This window comes from Solenopsis invicta, chromosome 15, assembly GCF_016802725.1.
Source record: "Solenopsis invicta isolate M01_SB chromosome 15, UNIL_Sinv_3.0, whole genome shotgun sequence".
NCBI classification, from domain to species: Eukaryota; Metazoa; Arthropoda; class Insecta; order Hymenoptera; family Formicidae; genus Solenopsis; species Solenopsis invicta.
The window spans coordinates 8,851,579-8,872,426 of NC_052678.1; the positions used below are offsets into that span (position 1 = coordinate 8,851,579).

General features: G+C 43.7%; 2 protein-coding genes across 15 annotated transcripts in view; one reads left to right on the forward strand and one right to left on the reverse strand.

The window, feature by feature from the left end:
• LOC105197151 (growth factor receptor-bound protein 14) overlaps positions 1–20,848 on the reverse strand; it is a 273,307-nt gene that overhangs the window by 251,138 nt on the left and 1,321 nt on the right. The gene's annotated exons all lie outside the window — the stretch shown is intronic.
• Positions 1–20,848, forward strand: part of LOC105194313 (SET and MYND domain-containing protein 4) — a 123,185-nt gene that overhangs the window by 52,246 nt on the left and 50,091 nt on the right. For 12 of the 13 annotated variants that reach the window (XM_039458090.1, XM_039458087.1, XM_039458093.1 and 9 more), the window contains one exon: positions 6,933–6,977. In XM_039458090.1, the coding sequence (XP_039314024.1) occupies positions 6,933–6,977 (45 nt within the window). Of the gene's footprint in view, positions 1–888; positions 5,283–6,932; positions 6,978–20,848 lie in introns of those variants that run through there. The other variant, XM_039458095.1, reaches the window with a different exon arrangement.

The window sequence follows — 20,848 nt, forward strand, 5'->3', positions numbered from 1 at the left end:
AACGCATTATGGTGGAAACAAACGGGAAAGAGGATTTCAATTCTTTTCAACGCTCAGGTCTAAATGGGAAAGAAATTGCGGAAGTTATGTTGTTAATAAATATGTACGAGAGAAAAAAAAAGTTAATGCCCGACTAAATGTATAATCAAGGCAAACTCCGGACTGGGATTTTCAGCAGGCAAGAAAGTCTGAGAACCGCTGACGTAAAGTGGTATATAGCGCCCGCTCGCTCCATCGACTCGCGGGAAACGTCTGCCCGGAAACGAAGGTACCCAGGAAAGGTACATATCTTAAATCTTGGTAGCTGCGCGACGCTTGTTAACGCGCTACAATACCTTTTCACATAATTGCCCGTCGCCCTCAAATATTTGTCGGTCGCTTCATCGCGACGGGAGAGAGCGGATTCGCCGCGCCAGGATATCAGGGTCTCGTCTATACGCCGACAGTCGACGCAGTAATCGTGAACCGTGTCGTTTACGACGCGGTTCACGAACGCTATCGCGCGAAGAAACAACGTCGAAATGTCGTGCCAAGGGTCTCGATGAGAGGACCCGGAGGTCAATTTCTCGCGAGTACGCGGCAGCAATCGGAGCAGCGAATGCTCTTGTCCGTTGCTCTCGATCAGTCCGAGTATACGGCTGCATAATAGATACGATTCTCAGGCACATGTTGCATCCGATGGGACCCATTAAATTCCCTCGACGACCCTAAACGGCGAAACAGCGTCCGCTTAATTCTCCCGTATCTCTCGCATCGCGTTTATCCTCCTCCTTCCCCCGCTATTCCTCTTTGTCCATTTGCGTGATTTGGAAATCTCAGAGCACGCCACTTTCTCGCTATATACATTTCTCTGTCTCTCTCTCTCTCTCTCTTTCTGCTTCCTATCCTTGACCACTTTTATAGAAAAGCTCGATCGAGCGCTTTAGTTCTGCTATAGACGTTCAAGGAGCTCGCATAATTCATATGGCTGGATAGTAGCACGTGTTCCATTAAAAACTAAAGTAAGTTCTATCCGGCGTTCCCGGGGAATGATAGATTTTCTCGGCGGAGACCGCGATTGCAGCCCCTCGTCATTTTTCAACCGGACGTTCTCGACTTTTCTTCTTCCTTTCTCGTTCGCAATAACGTGTAAAGTGAATGTTTGACATGAAGAAATCTGTAAACGATCCCTCCCCCCTCCCCCCTCTATTTATTCGATTCGATACTTTAATTTTTGTAGTTTACATACGCAAATATTCATCAGGCAGGTTGCCCTTGGGTTATATAACGTTAGAAAGTTTCATCCTCACTGACCAAAATCACGAAGCGTAATAAAGCCTCAGGCACAAGGCGCTTCGCTTCTTACGATTCTTTTCATCGCTTTATCGAGTTCTTCCCGCCCTCGAGAGGGCGACTGCTGATGAACGCAGCAAATTGGGAGTTGCACTGACAAAAGACTTTTGCCATTTCAGGTTTGCGACGAGCCCGTTAATCGAAATATTATACCGGCCGCGCTTTTAACCCCTTCGTACCTCGCTCGTTGCTCCACTGTTTCCCGCGAAATTTCTAATTATTAAACGCGCCCCGGCAATGTTCCCAACGTGGTGAATTTCACGAAAGTGCAAGGGTGACTCTCCACGCTTACCGGAACTGTCGGAAACTCGGATACCATTTCGCATTATTGTTAAGCATTAAGGAGTCGTTTGGCGCGCGGCGCAAGTTGGATAAGGTTCTAATTAAGCCGATTCGGCGGAACGACGATTTCGTCGTCGACGACATTAAGTCCCCGTACTCTGTACTCCGAGTGTACTCCGCCAACTCTCGTTGACCCTCGGACTCAAGCGCCGTAACAGTACACGACGAACACAATTGCACGGAGACCCGTTATTTTTAATTAAAGCAAAATATCGTTCTGGCTCTCTTCTCTTTCTCTCCTCTCTCTCTCTCTCTCTCTCTCTCTCTCTCTCTCTCTCTCTTGACCAGCTCTCGCGAGAGTACATCGGATCCGCGTGCAAAATTCCAGTTTCGCGATACCGAAATCACGTTTGCGCCGTCGGCAATAGTGTACTTTACATTCCGAGAGAGTTAAACTTCGATCTGCATCTCAAAGGTTTTTACACGCCAAAGCGAGGTGGGATCGGCGAAAGTTTCTTCTCGAAAGATGAGAGAGGACGGGGAGGGGAGCAAGGGACGCAAGAAAATGCTGAAAGGCAGAAAGAGCGCAAGGTGTATTCAAAGGTCGTTAGGAAGTGGCTCGGTAAGCGGAGCGTGGTGTTTTCGTAGGCAGCGGAAAGAATATCGCGTGCGTAGGAGATTCCCCCGCCGGTTCGTCGGGGAAAAAGCATACGCAATGAGGATTATTTCTACCAAAATAGAAAAAACAAGAACGAAGAAGAAGAAGGGAGTAAAAAGAACCGGGCGTACCCGGTAGTCACGTTCATGTGAAAGAATTAAGCCCGGTTTAACGTCCTAAGTCGATCGCTCGTGCATTCGGTACGTATCGTGCCGCTCGAGGATTAAGTCGCGATTTTCCGACTGGGAAGCTTACATATCCGGGACATACGCGGTGTCCCGGAAATTTCGCACCCGTGTTTCGCGCTAATGAGGTCCTTCGTGTAATCTGCAGTCGCGAATCGAATCGCCCTCGGTAGGAGCTCGCGATGATTGAACTTTATCCCTTCCGGTAATTTTGTCAATATTCGATGGTAAATATTCCGATATCTTGATGAAGCTGAAATTAAGATTCTCCGTTTAAATAAAAACCGCTTAAAATTTTAAACTGCTCCCGATTAAGAGTACTCTTCGTTTCTATCTATTCTCAATTCGCATATAGAAATTATTGAGATATCTCTCTCGATTTTTCGATTCGCGAGGATGACGGCAAATATTTTTCTAACGTAAAAAGCATCTTGAAGTTATTAAAGCAACGTGGTAAGAATAACTTTTTAAATGCTCGTCCACTGTCGTTGCTCTTAACATTCTGACGGATTGAAATTAACGCCGCGAATACCTTCGTAATGCGCATAATGCAGGCGAGACCGTGCCCCTGCTCTTTTCCACGATTATGAGGATACTTTTTAACGTCACCTCCGTAACGGCGAGTACAGAATTACGTCATTAAGCGCAAAATTGCGGGAATATGAGGGATCCGAGGACACGTTCAGACATACCCACACGCGAACACACTGTAAATTTGTAGATTTACATTCGTCCACCGGATGAATTTTAATTATGTCCGACCGCGGACATCCGACAAAGCCATTTTAATAGTCAAAGTCCGTTTCCGTTAAAATTGCAGCGTACTCGCCGAATTGGGGATTCAAGTGACAATATTTCTATTAGGTTTCCGGAACGCCCTCAATCGAATTACGGAATTACTCCGTTATCTCAAGCAACGCGAACGAGTCTGCGAGAAGAAACGTAGATAATGTACGATAATAGCCCATTCAATGAAAATTAATACCAGGAATAAAATAATCCGCGTGCGTTTATTTTCGAGTACGTCAAATGTTTCGTAGCGACGATGAGCGTTGGGCTGGCACACTCGGAGTTCGTTATCTGCAACGTACAGCGTATTGTTGTATACATCTTGCTGTCATTCGCGCGACAAGCCTCGAGCAGACAGACAGCGACGTGAGCCGCCCTCTCTGTCGTCGCATTACCCCTCGAAACATGATCCTTCTCTACGGTTCTTATAATTAACTAATTAATTATTTTACGCTGCAATTCGGTAAACATCATATTAAACTGTTATTTATGAAAGTAAATATTTTTGCGGGATTTTATTTGGTTGTACAAGTAAAAACTGAAACGAATATATGTAGAATGGGAATTATAAATTATTTCTTTAGCAGTATTTATCGATCGTGATTAAATCGTAATTTTTTAATTGTATGGTAAGCGCAAAAAGTACGCCTGATTGAATTATTTTTTTCACTTTTAAGGTACCATCATAGGTATTCCATATCCAACCGATTTTTATTCATAAAAGTTTCTCGAATTTTCAAAGCTAATCAAATTGCTACATTTTATTTTATTTTATTTTTTCAAAATAAGGTACGGACACTTGTTTTAGAAATTCGAAAATATATTCATGCATTTTTAAAGATTTTTTTTGAACCACTTTAAATAAAACAACGAAAAAGTAATCGAAAACGAGAGAGACTCATCTTGGTAACATTTTTTCACGCGATATCTTCAGGGTTAACAAAAATGCACGCGAAGAGTCGAGCTCTTGTTAATAATTAGTTTCAAGTGCGAGATAATATTCAGCATGCGTATACGACGCTTTAGACATTTCGAGGAATTTGGCTGACACACGGCTTTGGAGTTTGTTTCTCTTGTGTACAGCGAGCGCACGCTGTGTTTACGCAAGGTCACCGTGCTATCATTCGCGTTCGAGACTCGAGCGAGCAGGTAGCGGCGCAAGTGTGTTATCTCGTGAAACGCGATCGTTCTCCGTTTCGCAAGTTGTACTACAATTAGCGATTATCGAGCTATTAGCCTTCGTAATTAATGATACACGATTAAGTCTGAGCTACATATCGAGCGAAGCAAATATTTTATACTATTGAAAGTATTTGTCTGTTGAAAAGATTTACGCGAATCGAAGCAATAAGCAGTAGAAATCACTGTTTTGTCGCGATTTTCGTCAACAAAAATTATTTCTATATATAACGCTTATAAAATTCGAATCTGCATTTTATATCGTCGTGCTTTAGATTTCTCGATTTCAATATGATCAGTCCACTGTTCGAATTGGGAACGCGGAGTGATGCATGAATCCACGAACGAATGATTTAAATAATAGGAAGCCAAGAGTGATATATCACTTAATAATATTCATATTTCCGAAGAATTTAAATATGCGAAACTTATTGCGCGGGCAACTGAATCATGTATTTTTGAATGGTCCATCGCGTTTCAATTAATTATTAACTCCTCTTTATTAATCACGTCGTATTGTGCGGTATTCTACGTTGAACCCGCCGGCTCCGTTTTTGAATTATTAACGAAAGGTCGCAGATCGAAACGTCAAATAGCTTCATAGCTTATTCGCGCGCATACGATACTTTTATTTTTCCGTCGTATTAAGTATTTCGTGATTGTGACGTGAATGTCGGAATGCTGTACAAAGTGCCGTACGATTGTCCATTCTTTAGTTCTTTATCGTGATGTGTAATTAATCGCTGTTTTCGCGAGTGCCGTGCCACGGAAGACCTGCCACGGAGAAACAAGGGAAGGAAAAAAGGAGGAGGAGGAGCTTCAGGACGGCATCGGGCGTCGGTGGAGCAACCCTAGAGGCGAGTTGTCTGCTATTTATAATTTTATCCGTTACTTTCGGAATCGTTTGTAATTATCTTACGCACGCAACTGTCCGCTAAAGTATTAATTATTTCGAACGTCGCTATAATTTGAATCTGATTTGATATTTATATTTTACAGATCAACGTAGACGCGACATAGTTGTAACTCCGCTGCTGCGCATTGTGTCGTTGAGTGAAATAAATTTATTCTATGTGTTGAAATAATGAATTTGTGAAAAAATATTACAGACAAATTTAACGTCGAATCCATTACTTTATGATGAATGAGTTAAGACAGGATTACTAATTAAATCGTAAAATACGTGCAATAATTTGTCAATTATTGTACATTTATTGTATACGAGAATATACATAGGACATAAAAAGCTCGTAAAATGGCGTTCATTATGTATCATTATTTATCGGCGCAATTTGGTGTTTTATTATACGACAGAATACTAAATTATGCGATACATTAATCCGTAACTTATAAAAGAAATTCGCATATAAACGTAGAAAAGATAGGAAATTTTCCAAGTAAATTTAGTAAAAAGTAGTTTACCAAATATTTTGTGCAAATTTTTTAATATAAAATTATCTTTTTCTTTCATAAGTATTTTTTAAGTACAATTTGAGCTCCACGTCTGTATCTTTTAAATATATAATATTTAATAATCTGTTTTCATATACATGCATCGCAAACATAAAGAAAAGGATTATAAAAATTAGAAAATATTCGCATATAATTGCATAATTTCAACTTATTTAATAAAAAAACTCATACTTTTTATTCATGTTTATTTTTATAACTGTCAATTTTTTATTATCTTTAATCATTTCATAGATATTCTCTATCCACATTTATTAATAATTTGGCTTTATACAGATATCTTGAAAATTTTAAAATAATGTGAAATCCAATAAACGTTTTAGAAAATAATTTTTATATACTACATTCTAGAGTTTATACGTCAATTATATTAAGATACTTTATAGTAAAATTATTAATGTTTTATATTTAAAAAATTCTGGTAGCATATTAATGATATATTTATGTGGAAAATATAGAACGGTGTATGTTGCAAATATGAAAAATTCAACAATATTGATGCGGCGAGAGGACTTTCATTTATTTTGGATTTTACATCATCTCATGCCAAACATTACTAGCTGTGGTATGCTTAATTTTGAACGTTACGATGAAAAAAAAAAACTAAAAGTTCTTTCAATTTATAAGCGTAATTATTGCATACATATATATATATAAACATTTATAATTTGATACACTAGACCAACAGGCGTGCGCTGCAAAGCTTTTAATCTTACATAATTTTACACAAATTAAATAATTAAATAAATAAAAAATAGTTGTTCTTTAAAAAAATATATATTTCTTTCATTTAAATAAAATTTGCATTGCATAACCGAACTGTTTCTTTAATTCTAATAAAAGGAACAATGCAAAAATTTCTTCAAATCAAAGAAACGTTTCTTTAACCGTTTAGCAGTGCACGAATTTCTTTGAGCCAAATAAATATTTTTTTGACACAACGAAATTTTTCTCTGGGTCTATAAGAATTAACTTTTGAAATATTTATTGTTTTGAGCACAGTTTTAATTTTTAAATGTTATGTTTGTGTGTTACAGTAATCACCGTAGCTTCGTAGCTGATCAACTACGCCCGTTGCATTGGTGAGTCAGAAATTTTTGTATTATATTTTAATGCTTTGTAAATGTCCTGCGCAGGATATTTACAAAGCGTTAAAGATTAATTATTTAGAAAGTGTTACTCGATTGTTATTATTCATATTTCTTATGCCGAACAACGTCACATCACTCAGTTGTAAAAATTTGATGTTGATTGATTCTATTCACAAATTTTGAAATTTACCTTTATCTGACATAAAAGCTGTTCGACTGGTTGTAAAATATTCGAAATATGAAATTGATTAAAAAATATTCCATTAAAGCGCAATATTTCATAGATTTGACTTTTCGTTATGTTTGAATATATTGTACAATATTCGATAGATTATATTTATTTTGATTTTTTACCACATTTTATATATACATTTAAAAAATTAACAGTTATTTTTTAAATGTAGTTTCGTAGAAGAATATTAATGTTTAATATTTAAAAGTAATTTAGTTTAATAACTTTTCGTAGCAATATTGATATATATTTAAACAAAAATAAAAATACTGATATACAAAAATGAAAGAAAAAGATTTGACAAAAATGATCGAGTTTTAAATTAAATTTTCTTATATTTCACGCATTTGTAGAGTAAAAATATTCGATATCATCTTCGAGTTAAAACAAGAGCGAAAATGAGAAAATTTCTGATTGATACGTGTATAATATATGAATTGCAGAGCAGAGCTATCGTATAATCGTTTCAATGAGTTTCTCCGATAATTAACTGGAATCGAAAAATCTTAATATGAAAATGTCGAGGTCACAATAATTTCTGAGTTATACGATCGGATTTTATTAGAGTGCGGTAATTCGCAATTAGCATAAAAAACGTCCATCGAAGAACAAGCGATCTCATAATGCGTAACGATGAATACGACTGGTTTTTTTTAGACACCGATATCGAATCATAAAAGTCAAAAAGTCAGGAATCTCGGAAGGTCTAAAGGCACTAAAAAAATAATATTCTAAACGGCGTATTGTACGAAAAATCTATAATATGTTAGAATAACAAAAAATGAAATTTTCCATCTTACTCTTACTCACGATTGAGAACAAATAGATAAATGTGAATCGCTGATTACAACCGATAATACAGTGCAATCGCGATCGAGTTGTAAGAAACAGTGGAAGGGGGCGGCTGTGGAACAGAGACAGGTAAATGAGAGATGCGGAGACTGAATTATTCGTCAATGGCGCGAGGGTGCATACATATCCGTATATACTGGCTTCCTGTACCTGCACGCGGAGAGATGTATACGTCGTGGATGAACGCGAGGGGTCCCGGAAATCGCGGCCTGCACTCGGCGAGATAAAATCGTAATGAGCATCCGTGCCGTCCGTCCTGCTGGGCGACGTTTACGACGCCGTCCGCTTTTTCACGTCGCGCCTCTCGAACGTGTCAGTTAAGCATTCAAATGCGCCCGTGTCGTTAAGTATTCAGCTCCCCCAGCAGCCGGGGCGACGGATGCATCCCCGGTTAGATGCATTATACATTTCGCCGCGCCCTCGAGTGCCGCCCTCCTCTCCGCGTTCGGGCGGCACTAATAATTACGTTGCCGACGCGATGATACGTGATTAATATGATCCATATGGGAGTCAAGGTCTTTTTCTCGGAACGGTCTCGACTTTCGAGCGCTTCAAATATCGGCGTAATCGGATTTTATATACACGTCGAATTAAACGAAACGATTCTTATTCATCTCGAATTTTCGAGAAAACGAATGAATTAACATTTTTCTACGATGGACGATTATTTACGACCGCGAACGTTGGCAAAATGTCGCGGCCAATAATCGGACGTCGCTAATCCGTCGTGGCGCGCCTCGCAATCCGGCGCCTCGCTGTCCTTCAAAGGTTCTCGCTCGAGCGAGGATTCGGATCTGGCGGGCCAGAGCGAGTACATCGCTGCTGTTGCGGCTCTCACAACGGACATTCCCGTTTTAGCGATGCTAACGAAATCCACTCGGCCGCAGCTGCGTCTCGTTTTGCCGGTCGAAATGAAAATTCCTACCGCTCGCACCGGCAGCGCGGTAGCGCGCTGACGTTTATGAATGGCATTTAAATGTCATTACCATTTCGGATATTTCTGCCTGGCGCCGGTGTACCCGGTCGGCGCACTAACTCACCGTTCACTCGCGTTACACCTTGCCTCGAATCAGGTTTCGCTCTCTGGCCGGGAGAGACTATTGAAATGCGGTGCAGCTGCTTTACTGTAAATCGCCGCGCGCGCGCGTCAATTTCGACGCCGAGAGCGGACACACGTCGAACGGACGGACGGACGGACGGCTCGCAGTGTGTACGTCCCACCTCTCAATATTGAATAAAAGGAAACGCATTTCGGGGGATTGCGGACGATCTCCCCCGTGCGATCGCACCGCGCCGGCTTGTTTTTCTGGGACGCGAATTGGGATGCCGGGTCATGTGAATAAGGTCGAGCTAATGCACTCGTGCCTTATTGTTTAACGAAAGAGTTTCTGGGGGCAGACGCGTATAGATACAATTAACTTTGTAAGATATATCTCTCTCCGAAGGCGGCAATATCGAAACTATGACGATCCTCAACTCGTGGCGTTTTCACTATACTCTTCGCGTTGGATTTATTCCGATAAACGTGAATAACAATGTGCTTGATAATTTCTTATTTAGCGAGATTTATCTCTTCACATAAATAACTTTTATCTCTACAAACCGAAATGCCGAATGACATAAAAACCCACTTAACTTTTTTTTATAAATAAAGCAAATGCTATGCATGTATGCGCATACATATGAATATAAATTTCGCACTTGGTCACTGTTGCGCTTTGAAGAACGAGATTTAATGACGACTTTATGCTCGCGCTCGTGAATGAAATAACGCACTTTTGACATCGAAGCGTGACAAGGAGAAACGAGAGTAAAAAAGGCGACGAGTTGCATCACACGGGTCGTGCGTCGCGCCGCGCCGCGCCGCGCCGTGGCGAGGGGGGTAGAAGGGGGATTAAGACGTCGCGGAAAATTATCACCGCTTCACTCGCGCGCGCGACGCGATGAGGAACGACATGCTTCCACCGTCTTGCTCGCTTAGCATTAAGATCTCCCGATTCTTCAGCGCGTTATCGTAAATCCCGCGTCTCGCCGGGGCATATCGCTTTAAAGAATCGTCGGCATTCGTCGTGGCATCGGGACTGCGCCAAAATTGGAGCGCCCGGGTAAGGGGTCGGGACTCGCCTTCCATTTTTCTCTGTCAACCGCCGCGCGCGAGATTTATGCCTCGCTAAGGCGGTGCAAAACGAGCGAGAAGCGGTGGCGGCGGCGGCGGCGGCGGTCTCATTGAGAAGAGGGGAAAATCCGAAGAAAGTGAAATTAATAGATTTCACGGCGGACGCTCTGTTCACGAGATTCGCGAGTTGGTCGAACGACTTATATACGTTCGAAAGGAAAAAGATCGCCGCGCCGCTTTTGTTTCTAACCCGTTATTGGCCAGAAGATCCCTCGTGCGCCGTCTGGACGCGATAGAGAGGCAAGAGTATTATATTGCGGTGCGAAAGTTGTTAACCGACGACGCAGTGGCGGCGATGTTATTGGCTCGCTCGTCGCGCTCCGAGTCGCGCAGCAGTTTTTCCCCGCCCGCGCCGTCGTCGTCCCGGGACACCGTTCCTCGCTTGTAACCCGAAGATGGCGTCGTGGACCCGCCGCGCGCCCATATAGATGGGCGACGCCGCCCATATAGATGGGCGACGCCGCGAAGGACAAGATAGCGCACGAAGGCCCTTCTCAACTGAGAGACCGAGACCGACGACGCAGGTATCCGCAGGTAAACAGCGACGTGTTCCCAGAACGCGCTCGCGACGGAAAAATATTATACGTAACGTCGGCTCGTATAAATATCCCATTATCCGTGTTATCCGCGCGCGGAGCACGGCGCGCGATTTTTCATTTTAATCTTGAACGATGCGACGGATCCCTCAGCGCACCGTCGATGGGAAGGAATAATGGGAAGATTTACGAGCCGCGGCGCGCGGTGGAGAAGACAGAGAGAGAGAGAGACAGAGAGGAGAGCGGCGCCGATATTAGCGCGGAAATTTTTCGAATTATCGCCCCTTTGCTCCCTTGACATTACTTTCGACAGACGGTCGAGATATAACTCGATAACGCACACGTTGTAGGAGGATCCAAGCGAAAACGGCGCTCGGCAACGCGCTGCTACGATGCAGCGTCGTTCGCGAGAGAGCAACGGATTTTTCCCCGAATTACCGCCACCGCGTGCTCCACTTCGCTTTCTCGAGGAAAACGCATGCAAATTTTCACCGCCACGTACGTCGGAGGAGCGTGTTGCGCGGCGGGCGCGAGCCGTCGCGTCGCGTCGACGGAGCGGACGCAGATTTACGGGAAGAAAATCGCGCGAAATGGAGCGCGAATAAATCCAGCGTACTTGCGAAAGCACCGCCGCCGCCGCCGCGAAAGCACCGCCGGCGTAGAGACGCGAAATCTCGTAAACCCCTTGCTTTCGGGCAATCCCGGAGTACAGTATTCCTCGTATATACACGAGGAGCGAGCGAGCGAGCGAGCGCTCGCGCGCGCGTACGGAGCTACAAACCATGCTGTTTCTCGCCTCGAGGCGGACATTGCGGCATTCATCATCGTGTCGCGATGAACCCGTCTCATCCGCATCTCCCTCTCTCCCCTCTACCCTCCTGCTTCACTCGAACAAAGGAAGAAGCATGCGGGATAACGGCGGAAGAAAGGGACCGGATGGTCGGGGCGCGCGTCGCCAGAACAAAATTCGCAAATGTCATTTCGCGACCGCACTCTGTGCGCTCACCGCTCTCTCCCGTACGTACAAAGAAGCGTATAGTAGGCGAGCGTGGGGAAAACAAGGGAAATCATCGTCGCGGAAGCGAAATGGGCGAACGAATAATAGTGCCATTGATACTATTGATAGGGCACACGGCAAGCGACAATCGAGCCACGGCGAAAAGGGTGGACCCGACGTGTGTTATTCAATTCGCCGCCGCCGTCGCGACCCGGGTTTTAGCTTTTGTTTCATTAGCCTCCGTTTCGCGTCCGCGAACGGACGCGGGCACCTCTCGCGTCCGCGCGATTCAGCGCGGCGCGTTGCATTGCGTTGCGTTGCGTTGCGTTGCGTTGCGTTGCGCACGCTATCACCCTCCGAAAGAAATTCCAGAGTGAGCAATATTATATTTCGGCATCCTCGTGTGCCCGCTCTCCGCTCTCCGTGTACCTACTACTTCGTAGCGGAGATGTAAATTAAAGCGCGACGTCCTCGAATATTCTCGCGCAAATTTTCCGGTGCATGTTTCGGTCGGCGAAGCATACGGCCAATAAAAAATTATATAAAACCACGAGGCGAGGTTGAAACGAGAAACTCGAGAGGGTAACACTTTATGCCGAGAACACAGCCCGAATAACATTAGTGCAACCACGGCAGCGGGAGGAGAGGGAGGATGGGTGGAGGAGTCGGAGAGGGGGATGGAACACAAGCGACGAGGGAAAATGAGACAAAGAGTGAGAGAGACGAAGAGAGAGAGAGAGAGAGAGAGGGATAGAGGAAATGGCGGTGCCGTATCAGAAACTACCCCATCGCGAAACCTCGACGAAGAAACTTTCGAGTGTACCCCTGAGGGGGGAGGCGATCATGCGGTGAGAGACACAATGCGATCGATCGGACGACTTCCAGCGAGTTACTTCAGTTTACAGTTTTTCCCGCTTTTTTTTCACGTTATTCCAACGTCGTTCGTTGGCAAGCGAGAGGACGACGTGGCGGAGGGAAGGCGGAAGGGAAGGGGACGATGTGCTCGTCACGTAGCGGCGGAAACTTTCGTCATTCGTGACGGCGCCGGCGAAGGTCGAGTTTTCGCAGCGCCGAAGAATGCCGGGGGTTGGGTTGGCTTCACCCTTCGAATGCGCTAACGCACGTCCGACGTTCCGGATATTTCCGGAGTAGGTAGGAATAGCAGTCGGTTGTAGGTTTTTTTTTTTTATTCTCCCATCTCGGTCCCCGTGCGGGTAAAATGGCGAGTGTTACTTAATACTTGGGTGTAGTGATAATTTCAACCTTTAAAAGCGCTCACAGTCGTGCGGTTCATCAAGAGTCGAAGGAACGCCCTTGTGTCGCAGGCTGCTCGACTTTCGATATTTATTTTTCCTTTTATACGCACGTATGAGCTTCGCCATCTGTTCCTTTCTTTCTAAACGATTTCATTAACGATGGGGATACCGGGAAAAAAGGAGTTTGTTCGTCTCGCGGACGAACTGTGTTAAATAAACTGTGCGAACACTTGCAGTTTCCTTAATTATCTTTTATTCAGTACGAAGAGTTAAATATATTTATTCGAGGTGCTCGCTTTAAGAGACATTAAAGTTTAACGCCAATCAATACGATTTAACGAAAATCTGTTGTTTAATAAAACAATAGATTTTAAACTTTAATTTCAAAGGGCTATTCCTTCGTCGTTCGAACAACTCCTCTAATCGTCTTTAATGTAGGAAAAGCTTCATGGATCATTGAGTGCATCGTGAACGCTTTCCGGCGTTCTATTTTAGCACCGTTCCATTTTAACTCTAACAATTTCTGCTATATCAGAGATTTATATCTTATGCCGACGCGTCTCATTGGTCTCGGCTTCGCGTCATTAAGACGCATTTATTATTCCCTGTGCAGCCGGAGGAGGAAAGCGTCGCGTTGCAAGGAACGCGCGAGCGCGAGCGCGATTCAGACCGAGGTGGAGAACCGGGAAAGGGGCGAACGCCCGGGAATGGATTATCGAAGAAGCGAGATTTCCAAACGAGATTTAGAGTGTCAGCAAGGGGCTCTGAAGGAACCGGGCTGGTGCGCGCCTGGAAAAGCTTCAACTCTCTCTCCTCTCGCCGGGCGAAAATGACGGCGAGGTACATCGAAGGACGCGACGACGACGACGACGACGACGACGACGGGTCCTTTCAAGCCCGTCTGTCGCTGCCCGTCCATGGTGAACCCCCTTCCCGCGAAGAAAACTTTTATCCGCCGGCGATGATTTATGTATGAACCATGTTAAATTGTTTTGTTAGCAACTCGCGGAATTAGCATCGTTGAGGCGCTCGTTCTCTCAATTATGGCGCTTGGAACGGCGGAAATTCTGCCGTCTCGTCGAGAGCTCTCAATTTCCCCGTCGAACGGATCCACGAAACGGTCATTAAATGTATCGTCCCGCATAGGGATTAGAGCAATTGCGGCGCGATACCGTCCGTTCTAGTACAGGATTCTTAGCCCCGGCGTGTACCGTCCACCATGAGCTTTCACAATTCGCTCAATCGCAGAAATTTGCGAAGAGGAAAACTGAGTTTTCGACGTGGAAAACGTTCTGAGATAATACATTCTTCAAGCGATAAATAATAGTCATCAGTAAATGAATTTAATTGAAAAATTACTTGCTATTTGAATCGGCTTCCAAGTAAATCATTTCCAACGCCAGAAATTGTTTTTTTTTTTTTTTTTTTTTTTTTTTAATTGCGTGAGTTATTTAGAGATACGGTAACTTATTACGTTCATTCATAATGAGCGATACAACACCTGTATGTACAGTATATAAAATTTCCTTAATCAGCCGCCGTTAAAATGTTAAAATTCGGTTTCGTTCGTAATCCCATCTTTCGTGATCTCGCGCGACGCCCTCGATAACGTTTTCGTCGGGAATTATTCATCGCCAACGTTCCGCCGCTCAAATGGGGTAAACGGAACGCCGCCGTCGTTGCGGAGGAAAATGCCAGGGTGAAAAGAGAACGAGATAAAATTTACAAGCGAATTTGCGTGTACGAGTGCGAGACGCGTGCTCCGCCAAAGCCAGCCGCTAACCGGGAAAAGCTTCAATGGCGGGGAAATAAGAGATTCTCGGGTGTCGGTCGAAATCCGTTGAGATTATTGACAAAGAAGGAAAACTTTCGTGCCTGCGAAAAGAAGGACGGGCTTCGGCGCGCGATTATCCAGGGAAATCCTTACGATTTTTAGTTTTATCATACTCCCCGCAAACCAGACCTTTTATTTCCGCGCCATTACGACAGTCAAGTTATGCCGCTTCTCGGTTCGTCTAAATTGATGAAAATAAGGTTGTCACGATAGATATAAAAACTGCCGGCGGGTGTCTCGACGGCTAAGGTACCGAGTTCTCTCGAACCTCGAGACGTGACTCTGGCTTTTCTCATAAAGTCATAAAGACGCTAAATATATAACGGTCGACGTAATTTACTCCTTCTCGTATTAATGTCATGTAGAATGTGTGTATATAAAATTCGAGACGTGGGCGTGACGTAACCCGCGAGATTAAACGTCTATCTTTATGCACCAAAGATACACAGCGCAGATGTTCCGACATTCCTACCTGCTTCCTCACACCGGGACCGATGACTGGTAAACGTTGAAAAAGATCCGGAATAAATCTGACAAATAAAATTACGCTTTGTGCCGGTCGGCAATTCGCCGAGTGCGCGCGCGCACGACAGCATGAAAAATTACCGCGAATGCGAGAGCATGAGCCAAGATCGAAGAGAAAAGGGGAGAGAGAGAGAGAGAGAGAGACCGCGTGTGCGGTCGAGGTCACCACGATGTCGCCGAGATTATTGGCGAAGGCGAAAAGTTCGCACACGACCATGGTGGCACGACGACGGTGAAAAGTTTTCATCGGCATCGATAAGGTCGCGCAGCTGTGATCTGCCGAACGTCGAGAAGCAACGCGAAAGAGAAAGAGAGAAAGAAAGGGTAAGAGGGAGAGACGAGATGAGAGAACCAACGATTCCTGTAATTTAGAGTTCCGCCGTACTTTCGAGGGCCGAGGCACTCCTGACTGCACCTGAGTTCCGCCGCGTCCGCGTCCGCGCGCGAGCGCACGTCTAAGAAATCCATTAGGGGCCATTTATTTCCCACCGCTCCGTGCCACTCCGACTGCGACAGCGAATCGAAGAGCCAGCACGGGGGGAGAAGGAGCGCGAAAGAAAGAGAGAAAAAAAAGGGAAGGGAAAAGGTGAAAGAACGAGGGAGGGACGTCGAAGGAGGTAAAATAAATGTACAAACGAGATTCCGGGAGTGCCTGCGTGTGCGCTTCGATTCTAGGGACAATCCTAGAACGACAACGGCGACCACGACGACGACGACGATGACGATGACAACGACAACGACGTAGACGACGACGGTGAGACGACGGGCGCCGCATTGATGGGAGAGTAAAGAATGCCCCGGGGTAGGTCGTGCGCGCCGGGGATCTCGCTTGAGGGTGACGACCGACGTCGTCGAGTTAGGGATGGTTCAGAACAGACGAAGGGGAGTGAGAGCGATTACTCAAAACTGCTAGCTGGGTAGACAACAAGTCATACAAATTCGCCAGACACTTTCAGCCGCCCGCGCACTGCCGCCGCCGTCACCACCGACAACGACGACGACGACGACGACGACGACGACGCTACTCCTCTGTCCTTTTCCTGCGCAAGGCGCGTTTATCCGCGACGCTTTGATTGCGCGCTTGACGCCGCTTTTACGGGAATTGTGGTACACAAAGCCAGATTAACACAGATTAAAGTAGACAAAGAAGGCATTCGATGTCGGAGAGGTGGGCACGAGATTCACGATTTAAATTCCGGAAATGTTAAGACGTCGGAAAGGCCGAGAAAACTTGGCGAACAAAACAAAAAGAAATTGTATTCTCTAAATAAGAGGACTGTATATATTTTACAAGTCTTCTTATCATATATTCTTAATGAATAAACATAAATTCTTCTTTTCTAGAATATCCTGCGAAAAATATGTTCCTTCTAACAAACTTCTGAACTGTGACATTCTATGCAGACCATGTTTCGTTTTATGTTTGCAACAATTATATTGTTATGATTTAATATAACCAGTGCAGTGGTATAGTAGTGCTCAAAATATTTTATTTGTGGAAAATCAGTCTTAGAGTAAATTCTATTAAAAAAAAATCTCACTTTATTTAGATAACCTTATAAAAATTTAGAATGTCTGCTATTTATTTATCCTTTAAAAGAATTCCCTCTAAAGCGAAAAAATCCTCTTGATGTCTATTTTAATACTATTATAAAAATAAGAGAAATTTTTAAATTGAGAATACAATTTTTTCGGCAATTGCATTAAGTGAATCATAATCATAAACTATCTATCTACATACATTAAAAAAAAAGTTTTTTATGTTCAAATGAATTTATTAATTTAAACATAATTTCTCGATTTAAATAAATATTAACTAGTATAAAATAATTTATTTTTAAAATTAAGAATTATTTTTTCAAATCAAGGGAATGATGTTAAAATAATATTTACTCGAGCATAAACAATTTTTTTGGTGTATAAATTAATAAACTTTTTTAAAATCTTTTTAGTTATTTCCATCTAACATGCCTCGATTTTTTTTCCTTTTAGCTTCGTACGCTTAGACAGCTGTGATTATTTGCAAAAAGAAAAGCAGTTATTTTTCTGACTTGGAATAAGAAAAATAAAAAAAGATGAAAGACGGAAAAGACAATTTGCGTAAAAATTAAATTTATTTTGTCTCAAGTTTTAATAATGCGTTTTGTACAAGCATATAAATCAATAATGTCCGGCAGTACATCACATCCCACGCTTCATATATCTTCTCGACAACCGGGAAAGTCCCTTCGTTTATTTTTCATCGTACGTACGTCTTGCGCTAAGAAAATTAAAGCTGACAGCGAAAAGAAATACTCGAGGTATGAGATAAACGAGGCGCGCAGTGATATAATTCGGGGGCAAGATTTCTCCTCGAGAGGAGATCCGTCGGACAGTGAAAACTCGAGAAGAGAGGCTTCGATGACGGGAAAATGAGAAACGAGCGGCCATTATTACGGCGCTCTGCGAATCCGACAGATTATTAGCACAAAGTTACTTGAGCGCACGCAAAGCCCGCCGAGAGTTCTGTGGCGGAAACATCAGAAAACGCATTAGCGGCGTGCGCTTCCTAACAATCCTTTGTATCCTTGATTATCCTGCTGTTTCCTCGTCGACATTCACAGTCTGTTGCGCGCCGACTTATCCATTCGAGCGTTTTAGCTTTTCTATATATTTAGAACTGAATCGAATTGAAACTGCGCTCTAGAATAAATCCTTTCGTCGACAACGATAGCAACGAGAAATTAAGAATTCTCTATACATGGAAAATATTTATAAACGTTACGCTTTGAAGTCAAAAGCGAAAAAATCCGATAAACGCAAGTGGTGGTGCTTAAAGGTAAAGGCTTTCGAAACGCAACAGTGCGATATTATGACAGCTAGGTATAAAATACGAACGATCTTTAGACGTGTGTGTAAACAAATATTCTGCGAGTAATAAATTTGTCTGAATATATAATATATTTTCATCTGGTACAATATACGAGAGACGGTAAAAAATAGCAAGGGATAAACACGCGCGGCACGTGGTCAGAGTATAACTCGACTCGCAGTTGCACTTTTCACAATCACGAAAAAAGAACGCTTTTCTTTACGTCCCTCGCAGTCGAGAATAGAGTTAGTCGTTCCCTTGAAAAACCTCGGGCGGACCGGGAAAAATTAACGCGCGTGGCGGGGTGGCTCGCGCTCCCCGTGGAAATCCGCCGCGCCGCGGCGGCGTGTTTGCATCGCCGAAAATTAATCTCGACGAATTATGGCCCTAATTTAATCGCGTCGTCTTCCGTGACACGCGTACGCCATGAGCGCGGGAGCGTCCATTTACGCCCAAGTCGCTAACGAGCGTACCTTCCTCGAGGGCGAGAGTAATTTGGCAAATTAGTGGCTGTGGAGGATCGATGAACAATATTCGCGCTCGCGTTCGAGGCGAGCGATGCGACGCGACGCGACGCGACGCGACGGATCGCCGCGTATAATAGCCGCGCGCCGGAAACCCTCCTCCACGGAATAAGTGTTTCCTTCATCCGCGACAGGCAGCGGAGGCGGACGGCTTTGTGCCCGCAAAATTCCGGCACGACCCTTGACACTTGGGGAGGAGAAGGAAGGAAAACTCACCCGGCCGATAGGCCAAGTTTATGAATACAACTTCGCACGAGGAGGAAAACGATCCCTTCGAAAGCGGATCCGCAGTCGAGAACCCGCACGATTGCCCCCGATCATTGATCCATTTTTTTCGGAGGATATACTCTTATTTACAATGAAAAATTACCATGTATATTTATTTCTCATTCTTTTCTTATAAATGGCGATCATATTTTCTCCGAGAAAATAAATCTGAAAAATTTAAGGTTTTTCGAAAAATCAGTTTAAACGACTAAATTTATTAATTGTTTCCATAAAAATTTATTTATTAGTATGACATTAGACGGACCGCCAATTAGAAAAAGAATTCAAAGTAAAAGGCAAAGTATTAAAATAAAAAACAAATAAAGGACAAAATAGAGTTTTGAGAAAATAAATAAACCTAAAGGACAGCTGCCCGAAATTATAAAGCATAAATTCTGCGAGTGATAATATTGTAAAGTTATTGTAGTATATTGCAGAATGCGCGAGAGTATTTTTCTGTTGCAATATCTCTCTGGCATTCCATATTAAAATCATTTGGACACTTTATCTTAATAACATCGTAGAAGCTATATACATACATAAAATCTCGCGATGATATCGCGTTATATAAGACGGACGTGTTACGATGAAGTTTGCGTCCTCCGCTTATTGTTGACACATGGGTAGATTGGCACATTAGCCAGCAGCACTTTGCGCTGCCATTCCTTAAGATCGAAAGGGTTAAAAGCTTCCTTGATTTTCGGCCGATCTCGCGAGAAACTTTCAACGATCGATGGGACGAACTCTTAGCGAACTGTCGGGCAGCTTAACCTCGTGATCTTTTGCGCCTGTGATGGTGGAAAGACCTCGGAGAGTCAGCTTACGTAGCACGAGCAAAATATACAATGTGACACAATCACAAAATTGATCAGACGTAAAAATTCTACAAAATTGTTTAATGCGACAGCCAGGAGGCATATGTCTTTCACATTATCTCGCATTTCCATCTTTCTGAATAGATATCTATCGAAATGCATATCGAAGTGATTTCAATACTAGTACGTATTTGCCTAAAATTAAACTACCGTCTTGGCGCAGTACAGGCTTCCGGCTATTTAAAGATGGAAGGTGAGTTTTTTTAATTCGTCGACTGCATCGATCAATCGCAAATGCAACTGTGCTCCGCGAAAGCTGTTTGCATTTGCGCATAATGCGACTGATCAATCGATGAATTAAAAAAACTCGCCTGGTAAAATGCACCAAATTTCCATGAAAAGAGAACTCGAGCTCGCCTCGGAGTGAAACAACTCCGAGTAAACGGATAGGCAAATAAATTGCGGTTGGCGAGGAGGGCGAGGGAGGGGGGGAGGGAGAGGGAGGGGAGGAAAGAAGGGAGATGAAAAAAGGGCAATCGTGCGATTGATGGACGATTTGCGGGCGGCATTAAACGGCGGGCTAAAAAATTGAAGTAACGTTTAGCGAGCGTCGACGGTCGGATTAGCCGCTGATCCGATTAAACCGGGCAACCCGTCGATCGATGCTGTTTACAAACAGTGCGACGACGGCGACGGTGGCTCGTAGCTGCTCTCGAGACGATCGTCGAGGGGCGCGCGCACCGATCGATCTTTTTTAAATCACACAAACGTTTTAAAGGCTGCGATGGCTATGACTTGCGACTTCAGTGCCGTGGAAATTATCGAGCGAGCGTAAGAGAGAAAGAACAAAAACCGAGAGAAACAAAGAGAGTGAGAGAGAGAGAGAGAGAGAGAGAGAGAGAAAGAGAGAGAGGATTCAACTTGTAAAAGAGGTTCTCGCAGCATAACGAAAATAACGTGAACCTACATTCGCGAATGCAAATGTGGCGAGGTCTCG